This window comes from Hippocampus zosterae, chromosome 16 (genome assembly GCF_025434085.1).
Source record: "Hippocampus zosterae strain Florida chromosome 16, ASM2543408v3, whole genome shotgun sequence".
Classification (NCBI taxonomy): domain Eukaryota; kingdom Metazoa; phylum Chordata; class Actinopteri; order Syngnathiformes; family Syngnathidae; genus Hippocampus; species Hippocampus zosterae.
The window spans coordinates 17,922,443-17,937,545 of NC_067466.1; the positions used below are offsets into that span (position 1 = coordinate 17,922,443).

At 47.0% G+C, this 15,103-nt stretch overlaps 3 protein-coding genes across 3 annotated transcripts in view; 1 reads left to right on the plus strand and 2 right to left on the minus strand.

Moving 5' to 3' along the window:
• rpl23a (ribosomal protein L23a) overlaps positions 1-15,103 on the minus strand; it is a 243,530-nt gene that overhangs the window by 82,279 nt on the left and 146,148 nt on the right. The window lies entirely within an intron of this gene.
• On the minus strand, positions 413-4,522 carry chordc1b (cysteine and histidine-rich domain (CHORD) containing 1b). The gene is made up of 10 exons (XM_052047372.1): positions 4,326-4,522; positions 2,839-2,888; positions 2,720-2,776; positions 2,476-2,636; positions 2,093-2,196; positions 1,827-1,885; positions 1,435-1,505; positions 1,252-1,357; positions 864-1,046; positions 413-796 (listed from the first exon to the last, which is right to left on the minus strand). The coding sequence occupies exons 1-10, from the start codon at positions 4,387-4,389 to the stop codon at positions 611-613; spliced, it is 1,041 nt and encodes a 346-aa protein (XP_051903332.1). The 5' UTR covers positions 4,390-4,522; the 3' UTR covers positions 413-610.
• Positions 5,266-15,103, plus strand: part of LOC127588548 (protocadherin Fat 3) — a 47,782-nt gene continuing 37,944 nt past the window's right edge. Inside the window, exons 1-4 of the mRNA XM_052047309.1 lie at positions 5,266-5,975; positions 6,797-9,771; positions 10,336-10,470; positions 10,572-10,773. Coding sequence (XP_051903269.1) covers positions 6,820-9,771; positions 10,336-10,470; positions 10,572-10,773 — 3,289 coding nt within the window. The 5' untranslated portion in view covers positions 5,266-5,975; positions 6,797-6,819. The remainder of the gene's footprint in view (positions 5,976-6,796; positions 9,772-10,335; positions 10,471-10,571; positions 10,774-15,103) is intronic.

Genomic DNA, 15,103 nt, shown 5'->3' on the forward strand with positions numbered 1-15,103 from the left:
AATTACATGAGTAAAAGCCATCACATGGAATCCATTCTTTGCTTCCAGGTGCAGAAAATAACTTCAGCTCCTTTGACTCTTTCTGTAGGTTAAAACGTTGTTAAATCAGTGCTGGTGAGGTAAAATATTCAAGTCAAGGGAGCGGAAATGTGGGTATTCAGCATTATGGCAGCAAACCTGCTATTTCGTGACTTGCATTCAAAAATAATTGAACATTCCTGCTGTGAATGGAGTGATACTTTACAGTAAAATTATCCTAAATTCCCCAGTTACATTTCTTGAGGGAAGTTTGTTGTCAATTTACCAACTTGTTTTTCTTGAGCATTCTCACATTACATTTCAAGGACATTATTACTTGACAAAATCACATGAAATCCATTGTTCTCTTTCAGGTGGAGAAAATACATTTCAGTTCTTTTAACATTTTATTTGGCTTTAAGCATGATTCACCAACCTCTTTGAAATTTTGACTGGAATGGGAAAAAAAAGTGGGCTGAAAGTCAAGCAGAAATGTGGTCGTCCAGCATGACATCACCTGGCATTATGTGCCTATTCAAGTTCAGGAATAATGAAAATATGAGTGCAAAAGTTCCAAAGTTTTCGCGTCCTCTCATTCGTTCTCCTCATCGTTGCTATCACTGTCAGCGGCGTCTATTTTTTTCTCGTGGTCCTGCGTGGGTGGCGCTACAGGCGGCGGCAGATCCAGGCGAGCCCACGACATGGCCTCCGACTTTCTCAGGGCCACCTCGATCTTAGCCGCCATCATGTTGACTGCGCTCTGGCTCACGTTTATCACCTGCAAAGACGGCGACAATGACGGTTGATGTTCGTATTGCTGTCCCAACCCCGACTTGCGGACTTACCCCCCACAGGCTGATCTTCTGCTCAAACTCCTTCTCGCCCTCAAAGACCACGTGGATGTGCAACGTGGTGCTGTTGGCGTCCACGTAGCTCAGCTCGGGCACGGCGTTCTTGGCGTAGATGGAGATGATGACCTGCGAGCCAGTCTGGTGCCAGTCGAATCGACATGGCACCACCTTCTTGCCCTGAATCAGGTACATAGTGGTGCCTTTTAACGTGGAGGTTTAACTACTGTCTACTCTCAGTAAAAAATAAATGTAGAATTGTAGTCCAAAAATTCTTGAAAAAAACGTTGACATGGTAAAACTATTGTTTCGTTGCAATATGTGTGCGGGATGATTTCATATCATACCACCAGATGGGGCCAGAGTGCTGTTTCTAACAACCTACCTCGTCCTTTTTCCTCCACAGGTGTTGGCCCTCAGTGCAGCCCACCTGGGAGAGGAAGGAGTTGAAGTCAGAGGTTTTCTTCTTACAGCAGCTCCAGTACTTCATCCTGAATACGGAAACAAAATCATGTACTTTCCTTCCCCCCCTCACAGCAATAGATGGTCAGAGTGGAACGCAACCTACCCTTCATGAAAGATTGGAAATCCAGAGTGAAAGAAGCACGCGTCAGTGTCACTGGCCAGGCCATCGTAGCTCTTTTTGGGAGAGGGGGTGAAAAGGTGAGTTTCACTTCAGTAATTTTGTCGCTTTTCTATCAATTACAAGTACTTTTATTTCCAGAAAATAAGTTAATTACGGTATGTGACTTTTTTTTGGACAAGTGGGAATCTCACGGTTAATAAAATAAAAGTTCATATCCAAGTAGTGCTTTTTAAAGTAAGAATGAGCAAGAAAAAAAATATTGACCTTAATCCTGAAAATATTATCTCAAAAAATTACTTCTTTTCCTAATTATATATTATAAATATCGCGCCTTGGTACCTGGTAAATAAGACGATGCAGATTGATCCACCTACTTTAGTACATCCTCCGTTTTTGCAGGATGTGCCAATCTTGACCTCGTCGCTGTCGTCTTCTGCGGCGATGCAAAACACACACACGCACTTGTAACACCGTGCGTGGCAGTTCTGATGCGTCAACATCAACTTTGACTGAGCTTCTCTGACACAAATGGCGCTCCAATTCCCAGCGGAGATCTTTTAACTTTCCGGACTCTGTTTACTTCCTGTTCTTTGGAGAACTGAGTTGCACCTAAAAAAAAACATAAGCGTTGTGCTCTCACCTTGTTTCAGTGCATGCGAGTTGTCAGTCAGCTTGAGCTTCTCCAGCGCTTGCTTGAGGGAAGAAGACACTTTGTGCTGCAACCTCACCACGGGCTCGTCGGCACTGACACAAACAAGACGACGATATAGCTTTGGAGAAATGTCACTCTTCTTTCAGGTATTGTCCACTTTTGTATCGTTCGGCAGAATACATCGCACCAGGAGATATTTTATCAAAGGGTGGGTTTAATGGTTTAAAAAAAAAAATTGAGGAGGTGCAGTTGGCGGCTGAGTGAGGGTCAATCGATACCATTATTCTTTTCTTTTTAAGTTGCTTTCCAATCAATAGTGTGCGCCTTGGACGTGAATGCTATCGATTCCAAGTGTGAAAGTGTTGGACAACCTGGGTCTGCAAATGGCCTCCTGAGGCTTCGGCGCGGTGATGATGTACTCGCTAAATTTGGGCTTCTGCTCGTCTCTGTTTTTCTTCTCTTTCGACGAGGTCACGTCAGGCTTCACCGGCTCGGGGGGTTTCTCTTTGTTGTGGGGGCCTTTCGTGCAGCCCTGCGAGCGGGAGAAAAGAGCGCCGTTAAAGGCGGACAAGGCGGACAAGCGAGCCGACGTCGCGAGCGGTAAGAAAAGCTTACCGCGATGCTGAGAAAGTCGGAGAAGTCAACGGTCCGTCTCTTGCAGCAGGACCATCCCTAGGCAAGGGGAGATGAGCGTTAATGGCTGGGAAGTCACGTTTTTGTCCAAGGGTTTTTACCTTCAGTGCGTCATGGAACACTGGGACGCCGGGGTGGTATGTGCAGCCGCCTATAGCCCAAAATACATAAATAAATCTGATTATTATGATTGGAGTAGTCATCTTTCAAGGGGAAAAACATCATTCCAACACTTTCCCTCACAAAATCAGATCTAAAATGTTTTTTTTTTTACTGTGAAAGAAATACCAACATGTCTTTTTATTATCCTGTAACAACACTCTGACTTTGTGGTAATTCAAGGTGCTACGTGCAGCCGCCTGCAGAGACAAACCCCAGCTCCACATCTTTAAAAGTCACAAAGAGTATAAAATTGCCTGGGTGACCTTATAAAGCAACAATTCCCAACAAGTAGTCCACACAGTTTTCCATCAAGCCTTCAGGTAATGCACTGCGCTGTGATGAAAAGTGGCATGCAATTAAAATGGAAATTAGACGAGTCCTCTGCGATATTTCTGAAGATGAAGACGTGTGCTTGTTTAATCACACAAACCTAGAGAGACACCCAATTGAATTTTAACTATGACAAAAAGGCTTCATGAAAACGATAAGCCAGCGACAAATTATTTTCACAAGTAATGCAAAACGGTAACAAACTCAAACTGATGCCAAGTCCTAAAGACTACCACTACCTCACTGCCCTTCAGAGTTCGTGTAAATGAGATTTGGGGTCACCGTGAAAAGAAATTATAGGATGAGAAAGGTTCATGTTTCTTGAGAAAGAAGCAATTCTTTGAAGACTGTTTTTTTTTTTTTGTTAATGTGACCTTTAGATAATAGATGATGGTTGGATTATTTGTTTCTTTGATCAAGAAGTCTCATGTTGCCGGTGGGAATTAGATTGGTTTGGATAACCTTTTTAGATTGAATGTAAATAATTTTTAGCCAATTAAAGGAATAGTTATTACAGGAAACAAACGAAAAAAGAAAAGCAAGCGAGTCACATCAACACGATACACAGTCGAGAAAAAAATTGGTATACATCCTCCGTTTCTGAGGTTTCTTATTCCTGCTGATTGTCTGGTACAATTAAAGCAACATTGGTTTATAACAACTACAAAACACAGGACCAATAATGTATTTATAAAAATTAACCACAAAGTAAAATCAACAGTTAAAAAACTGCATTTTATTTTGTTTGGGTTGTATTTGTGTGCCCTTTACATTTGATGATCTTGATCTGAAGTAGGGAAACTGTAAAAATAAAAATTTACGGCACCGTATGTACTTGAGGATAATAAAAAGCTGCATTCAATATATAAAAGTTAAAATGTGATGAAATTGTCCTTTCGGCAACTAGTTGTGCAAAGATAATAACAGCGTTTTCCCCCGAATAACCCAAGTCTAAGTAAAACTAACAGGGTCAAAAGTGAAGTAAAGTGGGGACGCGTTTGTTTCGAGTCGTGTCAGTTAGCGGGCCCCACTTTGGCCTGTCGGCACGTAGAATTTTCCAGACGAATTGTTAGCCTCGCTCGAACTAGCTACTCACCGTCTGGGTTGTTGTCCGGGTCGAATCGCTGGCCGCAGCCCTTGTTGTAGCACAAAGTAGACATCGGGACGAGTAAATGTATTTTAAATTCGGAAACGGACACTTATAAAAGCAGCACAAGGAGACGCGGCGGACGCTTCACAGCGCGACGCTCACTCACACTCAGCTGGCCTTGCTCACTTCCGGATTGATCGGAATCTTTCGGTCAACTTCGGCACACGCTCAGTCATTGCCTCACTCGCTCGCTCACTTCCGGGTTTCCTCGGCTTTTGTTCCCGCAAAGGTCGATCAAGGGAGAGTCGGGCTTTTTGTTGTTGTTGAAAGTTTTGTCATGCGAATGTTTGTAAATTTTTAGGGGAAAATAAGTGTTATTACAATTATATTTTATTGAAAAATATATTTGATGACAACTGAGTAAAAAATGATTTTGGATCGGAGAATTCCCACCCCCCAAAGTCTGATCCTCCATTTACTTTTTAGACGTCATTACACGAATATTTTGTCTCTAATTATTGTGGACAAAAGTAGGTTTTATTCAAAGAGCTCTCTCGCTTTTTTCAGACATTATGGCTTATTTTTGGAGAGTGGGGGAGTAGTTATGAATAATTAAATTTCTAGGGCACTTAAAACGTAAAAAGTGAAGAAAAAAACACAAAGTGGCAATGATGAAAAGCAATAATACATTTCTAAGAAAACATTTTTTTTAAAGACCCAGTCCTTGTGTTGGCTAACTGCAGTTCCGTGAGCAGCCTGTTGGTGGTCTCAAGGTCTATATAACAATAATACTAATAATAATACATTTTATTTATAAGCGCCATTCAAGACACCCAAGGACACTTTACAATAAATGGTGATCCGATTGTCCTGTAGTTGGAGAGAAGGGCAGTATGATCGTGTCACATTGGCGGACAGGTGTTACTCAATGTTGTTCCACAGTGGAAAAAAAGAGAGTGGAAAAAAAGACCTAGAAATTTCAGGACAAACCATAAATGCATTCAAATGTTTACAGGTGAACTTTGTGACGTTCTATAAGCTTTTGAATGCACACGAGGGAGAGAGAGAAAGTGTTATAGTAATATACATCAAATCCAAAATAATATGACGTGAAGAATAGTGGGGTATTTTTAACATAGTTTTAATATTCTTTGGAGGACAAAAAAAAGTTATCACACAAGAACGGTCTTTTTTTTCTGGCCACACACACACACACGTTACCTTCGCTCACTTGTTAGTTGTTCGTCCTTTTTCGGAAAACCTCGGCTTTCCGTCTCTCTCGCTCGCTCGCCCACCGCCTCCCTCCTTTCGCTCCGATCCATCCGTGGTCCCAAAGCGGCGACAACTGATGCTGCTGGCCGGTCGCACTCGGGGAAAAAAAAACTTGCGCAAAATCTTTTGGTTCCTACTCTTTCCCCTTTGACTTGTCTGAGAAAGCAGCAGCGTTTTTAACGTCCATTTTGTGTCACGCTCGGCAGGACGCAGGTGCGTGAAAACTGGGACAATTGGCGTGCACTTTGACGGCGGATGGCTGCGGTTCTCTTGACGAATCCCTCCTGGCGGGATCTAATGTGCTCGTCTGAGTGCTTTTGAAGACTTTTCCTCCCCCGAGGAAAAGAGGGGGGATGCACTTTTGAGTGATTTCAGAAAAGAAAGGTAGGACAACATGACATTTGTTTGTGACAGACGATCCAGAGGTTTGCATTATCAATCTGTTTTTCCCCCGTTTGTTGTGATTGACTCTAACCTCTGCACAAACAGTTTATATAACCCTTAAACATTTAAAACCCGTTAAAAACAGTTCCCAGTTATCTTACCATAGCATATTATGGAAAGTTGACTTTAGACAGTAGCGTGTATGCAAATACTGTACTTGGGTCTCGGGATCCACCTGTGACGTGTGAAATTAGGAAAATACAATACATCTTTATTTACATAGCTTTTTTTAACAACAGCTGCAGCTGTAACAAAGCGCTTAAGAGAAGGTTTGAGTAAATTCTTTGCTACCTATTTCTGAAAACAAGGTCGTAGTGAGCCCTTCAGAATGTTCTTGTCATACTTTGTCGAATTGGCACAATCATCGGTCACAATCGTCTGAAACACTGACATGTGGACCTGCATTGAGATTTGTTAAATGCAGCACATACTTGATTTTTTTTCCACGCTCTGCAGAAGAAGAATTCGCTAGCCTAGTTACAACACCCCGAGTTGCACATTAATTAACGAGTATTTTGTCATATTTCCTTTTCAATGTCCACCGTCTCTGTATTAGAAATAATATATTTTTGTGCCTTTGGGCTTCATTTGAATGGAAACATGGCGTACTGCAGACTTGAATGTGCATCCCTCTACAATTGGGGGAAGACCCCGGAAATGTCTTTGTTACAATCGTTCTTGATCAAAATGTTAACAAGCAGTTGAAAACCTGAGCTGGTGAAAGAAACGTTTATTCTTTTGCCATGCTTTCCTCTTTGCAGGATGACTGGATGATGAAACAGCCATGAAGCCTGAAGCGAAGGGAATGATGATGCGCTTCCCGATTCTTTACCGTCGGATTTGCTTTCTGCTCATTTTGGACTTCCTGACGCTACTTGGCCAGTTGTTGCCAGAGGCGAGGGCCGGCCGAGGCCCGCTGCTCTTCAGCCAGCCCGTCTACAACGTCTCCATCTTTGAGAACTCCGCCGCCAGGACCTATGCCGGAAGCCAGGTCAAAATGGGCGTGGTCCTGCTCCGATCGTTTGACGTCAAGTTCTCCATCGAGTCCGGCGACGGCGAGGGCATCTTCCAGGCAGAGGACTTTACCGTGGGAGATTTCTGCTTCCTACGCATACGAACAAACACCGGTGCCATGCTGAATCGAGAAGTGCAAGACAATTACACTCTGACGGTCAAGGCTTCCGCCCAAGGAGGCCTGGAGGCCCTGGCCACCATCTACATCACAATCCTGGACATGAACGACCTCCGACCTCTCTTCTCTCCCACCTCTTATTCCTTCGTGGTGTCCGAGAGCACCCCTTTGGGCGCCAGCATCGGCCGCGTGACGGCCACCGATGCCGACGTGGGTTCCAACGGCGAGTTCTACTACTTCTTCAAGAGCAAAGTGGACCTCTTCGCCGTGCACCCCACGAGCGGCGTGGTCACACTGACTGGCCGGCCCGGGGCGGACGACCGGGACCTCATCGAGTTGGAGGTCCAGGTGGTGGACCGAGGGATGAAGCTCTACGGTAGCAACGACGTCAGCAGCACGGCCCGAGTGGCGGTCAGCGTGACTCCGATAAATGAGTTTGCCCCGATTGTGAGGGCAGTCGCCGTGGCCCCGTCGTGGACCGACCAGAACCCGGTCTTTGCCAAAGTAGCGGTGGAGGATAACGATGACGGAGTGAGCGGGTACATCGAGTGGGTGTCCATCGTTGACGGTGACCCACTTGAACAGTTTGCGATTGATCGATCGCCACTCGTTGCGAATGAATATTGGGTCAGAGCGTCAGAGCAGTTCCAGTGGGACGGATACCCGAACGGCTGCAACTTAACCTTGCGGGCTAAAGACCGGGGCATCCCTCCGAAATTCTCCGACGCTCAATCGCTTCAGTTGTTGCTCACAAAGCCCCAACCCACACTTTCGGGGACTTTCGAGAAAGACGTTTATGAAGTGGCCTTGAGTGAACTTGCTCCCCCGGGGACTGTCGTTGAGGTTCTGAGAATCTCCCCGGCTCCCGCCAGCGTCAACTACAGCTTCTGCAGCCTCTCGGAACTCATGTACTTTGATATCAATCCGTCGACCGGCGTTATCAGGACCTCCAGAGGACTGACGGGGATTTCGCAGGTTTTCATGGAGATGGAAGTGTTGGAGGCCGTCGGTCGTCTGAGAGCCAAGGTCCGCGTCACCGTGGAAGACGCCAACGACAACTCCCCGGTTTTCAGCCGGCCGTTTTATGACGTTTCCATCAATGAGAGCTTGGCCGTCGGCAGCGTTTTTCTCATCGTTTCGGCCGCCGACGACGACAGGGGAGAGAACGGCTACGTCACGCACACGCTTAGCGGTGAGCCTTGGCTTCCTTTCGCCGTGGACCGGGACACCGGGGAGCTGAGGGTCACACGAGACCTGGACTTTGAGTCGTCCGAGGACATCTACACGTTTGCCGTGCGGGCCTCGGACTGGGGTTCGCCCTACAGACGGGAGAGCGAGGCCAACGTCACGGTGCGTTTGATCAACATAAATGACAACGCGCCGGTCTTTGAGAGGATCTCCTGCAGAGGGACCATCGGCCGGGATTTCCCCGTCGGCCAAACCGTCGTCACCCTGTCGGCTCTCGACATGGACGACCTCGGGATGGTCAAGTACGAGGTCATCTCAGGAAACGAGATGAACTACTTTACCTTGGAGGCGGAGACGGGCGCCTTGTCGCTGAGGCGATCGTTAGCGGGGGTGAATTTGAAGAGCGGGATGTTCAACTTGAAAGTCGTCGCCACAGATGGCGAAATGTCCTCGGCACCCACTGATGTAAATATCTCCGTGGTCAGGGGTTCGATGCCACCCCGAGGGCTCAGCTGCAAGGACACCCAAGTGGCCCGCTCGATGGCGGAGAAAATGCTCTCGAAGGCCTCGGCGATGGCTCGCGTGAGGCACTTTGACGGGAGTCCGGATGTCTTTTCCGTAAACAAACAAGCTCCGCAGTTCGAAGCCTTGCCTACAAGTATTCTGGTTCGGGAGGACCTTCCGCCGGGGTCCAGCGTGTTCCAGGTGAGGGCGCGCGACGGCGACGCCGGCTTCAACGGCCGTCTTCTCTTTTCCGCGGCCGACGGCAGCAAAGAGGACTGTTTGACCGTGGACGTGGAGAGCGGCTTGCTGAGCGTCCTGCGGCCGCTGGACCGCGAGCGAACCGACCGCTACGTTCTCAACATCACCGTCTACGACCAAGGTGTCCCGCAGAGGTCTAATTGGAGGCTCCTGACGGTTATCGTGGAAGATTCCAACGACAACGATCCGCAGTTTGACCAGGAGTCGTTCACGGCGCCGGTGGTTGAAAACGCACCCTTGGGCACGCAGGTGGTCACCGTCTCCGCTGTCGACAAAGACGCCGCTCAGAACGCGCAGCTGTCCTATCTTTTGCTGACCGGCGTCCCTCAGTTCGCCATCGACGCCGAGACCGGCGGCGTCTTCGTGGCCGGACACCTGGACCGGGAGAGCTTTCCCGCATATACTCTGAGGATCGAGGCCAGAGACAAGGCCGAAAGAGGCAACCGCAGATCGGCGGTGACCACCTTGAACATCGTGGTGGAAGATGTCAACGACTGCGCCCCGTCCTTCATCCCGAGTACTTACAGCGCTCGAGTGCTGGAGGACCTCCCGCCGGGGGCCGTCATTATGTGGGTGCAGGCCGAGGACCCGGACGTCGGATCCAGTGGGCAAGTCCGGTACTCCCTCTTCAGTGACTTCAACGGCACTTTTGAGGTCTGTAATTCATTCATTCATTCATCTTCCGAGCCGCTTGATCCTCACAAGGGTCGCGGGGGGGTGCTGGAGCCTATCCCAGCTGTCTCTGGGCAGTAGGCGGGGGACACCCTGAATCGGTTGCCAGCCAATCGCAGGGCACACAGAGACAAACAACCAACCACGCTCACACTCACACCTAGGGACAATTTCGAGTCTTCAATCGGCCTGCCACCCATGTTTTTGGAATGTGGGAGGAAACCGGAGCACCCGGAGAAAACCCACGCAGGCCCGACTTGTCCTACATTTTTGCATTTATATTTTGATCAACCCATTGAGATGCATCATCTTGTTTTCAAGGGGTTGCTATCATACAAGAAGAGAGCCCAAATCTGTAAAAATCCTAAAGTGTAGTTCGCCGTTCACCCCAAAGTGAACCGAGACAGGCTCCAGCTGTTCTTGAGCATAAACGGGATATCGAAAATGGATAGATGGAAAAAGGATTATCCACCCTACATATGTCCTACATACGGTATTTATTTATATGCTGCATTTACTGATTTTGTGTGTGTGCGTACATGGCAGATGGACGGTACGAGTGGCGTTTTGAGGATCAGGAAGGAGCTGGACTTTGAGACGCAGGCCTTCTTCAACCTGACCTTGCTCGCCGAAGACCAGGGAACGCCCCCCCTCAGCAGCCTGACGTATGTGGAGGTGGAGGTGCGCCACACAGATATCTGAAACATCGACTTAAATGCCATGAACGAAACAATCGTCGTACATTACTTTGCACCACTGCTAATCGGTCAACCGGTTCGCAGGTGGTGGACGTCAACGAGAATTTGCATGCGCCCTACTTTGCCGACTTTGCCGTGAGAGGCTCGGTGAAGGAAAACTCGCGGGCGGGCACCAGCGTGCTGGCAGTGGACGCCAAGGACGACGACGAGGGGAGGGACGGCGCCGTGAAGTACTCCATCCGAGGCGGCAGCGGGCTGGGCGCCTTCACCATCGACGAAGACACAGGTTTGACGCCGCCGTACCCAATTAACGCCTGATGCGACGCGTGTGCCTCGTGCAGGATGTTTCCATTTATTTGTAATTGGTCGCTTATTAAAGTCGTGTTGTAGCTGATACGCGGAATCGAGGGCTGCATGATGGCTGCATGATTACTTGATTTATATGAGTGGGACAAAAGTATTGGGACTTTGTCTACCGTTTGGGAGTCCGCCGGTGGACGTGAGAAAAGCTCCTTGCGGTTAATTGAGTTGTTTATTAACTCTCCTGGTAGGTTTGTTTCTTTTGTGAATCAACACGGGTCAATGTGACCTCTTCTTCTTTAAAGGTAAAATGAAATAACTAATGTTCGCTTCTCAGTAAGAAAATTCCCGAGTCAATTTGAGCCGTGGCACATTTAATTATCCAATAATGTAAGATTCATTCATTCATTCATTCATTCATCCATCTTCCGAGCCACTTGATCCTCACGAGGGTCGCGGGGGGTGCTGGAGCCTATCCCAGCTGTCTCCGGGCAGTAGGCGGGGATCGGAATCGGTTGCCAGCCAATCGCAGGGCACACAGAAACGAACAACCATTCGCACTCACACTCACACCTAGGGACAATTTAGAGTGTTCAATCAGCCTGCCATGCATGTTTTTGGAATGTGGGAGGAAACCGGAGCACCCGGAGAAAACCCACGCAGGCCCGGGGAGAACATGCAAACTCCACACAGAGAGGCCGGAGCTGGAATCGAACCCGGTACCTCTGCACTGTGAAGCCGGCGTGCTAACCACTGGACTACTGGGCCGCCCATAATGTAAGATATGAAAAAAAAAAAAAATAATCACTTCACTCCGTTGCAAATATGTCACATTTTCATCGATTGAGTCAGTTCAAGCCAAGCAAGAATTTTAAATCTCAATACGTTTTTTTTTTGTGGTTAGAAAGGAGCTCGGGGACGAGAGTGACGTCAGAGTCGTTGATATGCTAATTTGTGGCGATCATTATTTTAATGAGGGCAACATGACACCAGCACGAGCAGAGCTTTGGGGGGTGTGGTGGGTGGGGGTGAGAGGCCCTGCAACTGAGCCAAACTGCAGATCAAGGCTTTCCCATAACCGCTGAGACTGTTCCGACTAAAAACAACAAAGAAAACAAAAATTCCAATAGGTGTTCAACGCAGTGCGTTGACATTTGCTATACATGACCGCCGTTGGCACACGTGGATTGGATTGAAATCCCGGCACTTCTCATTGCCCGGCTGTTGAAAATGCCACGCACGTCTGCACGGTTCATATTTGCATGGAAGTTGAGTGTGCAGAAAGGTTTCGCTGTGCGATCGGAGTCTGTCAGCTCTCGCAGCAAACAAATCACTCGGTTTGTATTCGTTATGTGCAAATATTCCAACAAAATTGAAGAAATGCTACATGACACGACGCAGTCCGATATAAGATTAGAGACAATATAAATACAATGCGACACAATGCGATACGGTGTCATATTTGATGGTAAGAAACACTATGAGGCGGCCCGGTAGTCCATTGGTTAGCACGTTGGCTTCACAGTGCAGAGGTACCGGGTTTGATTCCAGCTCCGGCCTCCCTGTGTGGAGTTTGCATGTTCTCCCCGGGTGGGTTTTCTCCGGGTGCTCCGGTTTCCTCCCACATTCCAAAAATATGCATTGCAGGCTGATTGAACACTCTAAATTGTCCCTAAGTGTGAGTGTGAGTGCGAATGGTTGTTTGTTTCTGTGTGCCCTGCGATTGGCTGGCAACCGATTCAGGGTGTCCCCCGCCTCCTGCCCGAAGACAGCTGGAATAGGCTCCAGCACCCCCCGCGACCCTAGTGAGGATCAAGCGGTACGGAAGATGAATGAATGAATGAATGAAACACTATGAGGCACGATACGATATCGTACTGTATAATTTACCATGCGATGGAAAACACGGCATGACACAAAACGATGCCTCGCTGTGCCATGAATGATTCAAAAGTGACCGTCATCAGACACAACAGTGCACCTGCACTATACGCTGAAATCAATCCAAACATTCCTTCGCTCATGAAAGGCCTTTACATGTCCAGTCATATACACTTTTATTTATAATAAACCCTCATATAATATACGCTTGGCGCCGCTCTCATTTCAACATTCGCCCAAGGTCAAGGCGAACTTTATTATCCCCGCGCTGGGGGGGGGGACTTTGTTGCCGCGGCGGCAGCTCAGCACATAGCCATCAAACGAAGGCGCACCGCAGCAAGCAATAAAATAAAAGACTATATTACGAGCGCAATGTAAATCTATTGTTTTGTCTTCTCGTATCAAACTAGTAGCTGCTGGCTCGCTTCGTTGTTGCCTGTTCGTGAGCCCGGCCGGGGATGGTAAGCGGCTCCTTCCGTCTTGTGCGCTCTTCAGCGTCCACCGAAGGGCCGCGCTGACCTTTAACTAGGCTAATTAGTATTGATCGGACAGTCGCAGGAGAACAATCAATTGACACACGCATATATACAAGGCCTGTTGGCTCCGGTCCGCATGCTCTTTCGGGCCACCGTGCTTGTCCTGTTGGCGTCCACTCGGAGGATGTGGCATGAGGTACGCTTGGAGAGGATAATACCGTCCAATGCAAAAAATGAAGACTATTAGGTAAAAATGAGTATGAAATAAAAAAATGACAAATAACAAAAGTAAGCCACCAAAATAAAAATAAAAATGGAACTATAAGCAAATATATGAGCTTTAAAATAAAATGAGAAAACGGCAAATGGAGTGTAAATGATATGATTGTGAATATGTCAAATAAAACAAAATGTGAACTATAATCAAGAAATTATCATAATGTCGCTAGGTAACAAAAACAAGCAAAACATGAGAAATATCATTTAAAAATGTGTTGTGGAATAATACAAATTTCAACAGCGTAATTTAAATTAAATTAAAACAACATACCGTGATCTTGCAAATAAATTAGTTAAAACAATAAATAAAAAAATAGCTAAATATTATCAATTATATTAAGAGAATAAAATGTAGGCCCCACCAAAAAAAAATCACACATTTGTAAAATTATAAATGTATCACACTTGATTGCTGTGTACGCCATCCAACTGAATCAAAATAAAATCTCTAACCAAAACGGCAGTGACTCCCTACCCAAGCACATCAACATCCTCCCGAATGTATTCAACTCGACGTTTTGCATTATTTTACGCAGACATTTTTTTGTTTTTTTTTGGTGTACCTTGGACATGTTGATTTTGCCGAGCGACTCAAATGACTAGCGACTTTGTAGCTTTATTTTCCCCAACCTGTATTTATCATGCCTTCGATGCAAAAAACATTTGTAAACCTCATTATACGGTGCAGTCAGCAGAAATACTACGTTGCTTTCTAACTTAAAGATGTTTTCCATCTATGTGAGCGCCCCCCCCACCCCCCACCCCCTTGCAGTAATGTGTAACGATGCGCGGCTCACACTTGTGTACCTTAACATTACAAAGTTACCGAGGCGTAAAGCTAGCTGGCGCTGAGGCCCAGATTATTCCGGGGGAGGTCGGAGAAGAAACTGAAAGAAGATTGCAAAGGAGGGGTGGGGGGGGGGTCGGAAAGCTACCTTATTACCTTTTTTTTATTATTTTTTTTTTATGACCCTGCTTGACATGTTTTATAGTCGGCGTCCAACTTTATCTCGGAAGGACACTGTTGCTATTAGTTACGATTCGACAACACCCCCTCACCGGTTCCTGTCGTGAAAAAAAACAAAAAAACATTTTAATACCACTTTATTAGGAAGCCAGTTGTGGGGCTTTGTTTTTTCTATACGGGGCACAGAAAGATGACCTATTTTTTGTGGAGGAGGGGGGGGGGGGGAATGACATTCATGCTCGATTATGCATTACAGCACTCAAGTGGTTGTTTTCCTCGCCGTTTCAATCCCTTTTCATTCCATTTTGGTTTTGTTGTGGGCGTCTCGATTTGAAAGCAAAAGGCGCGCAGGCAACTTCCTTCGTTTTTTTCGACGTCTGCAATTTTCTCAAGCATTTGCACCTTTGACCTCCGACCCCTTCCCTCGCCCCAAAGGTCAGCCTTACCGTTGCCCCCTTTTGGAGATGACTCACTCCTCCCGTGCGAATGCTCAGAGATTGGCGTGGGGGGCGCGTTCTTGAGAACTCTGACGTGTGATGGATAGACTTGTGAGGGGGGGCGGGCATGGGGATGGGGGGGTGTTCAGCGAAACAAAAATGCATGTAGCAACAGCTCGGTTTGTTGTGCAGTGTGTTGTTTATGGTGACAATGAAGGCTGTCAAGTCACATTTGTGTGAAATCGGCAGCGTGCTCCTTCACGAGTTCAGAGAGTT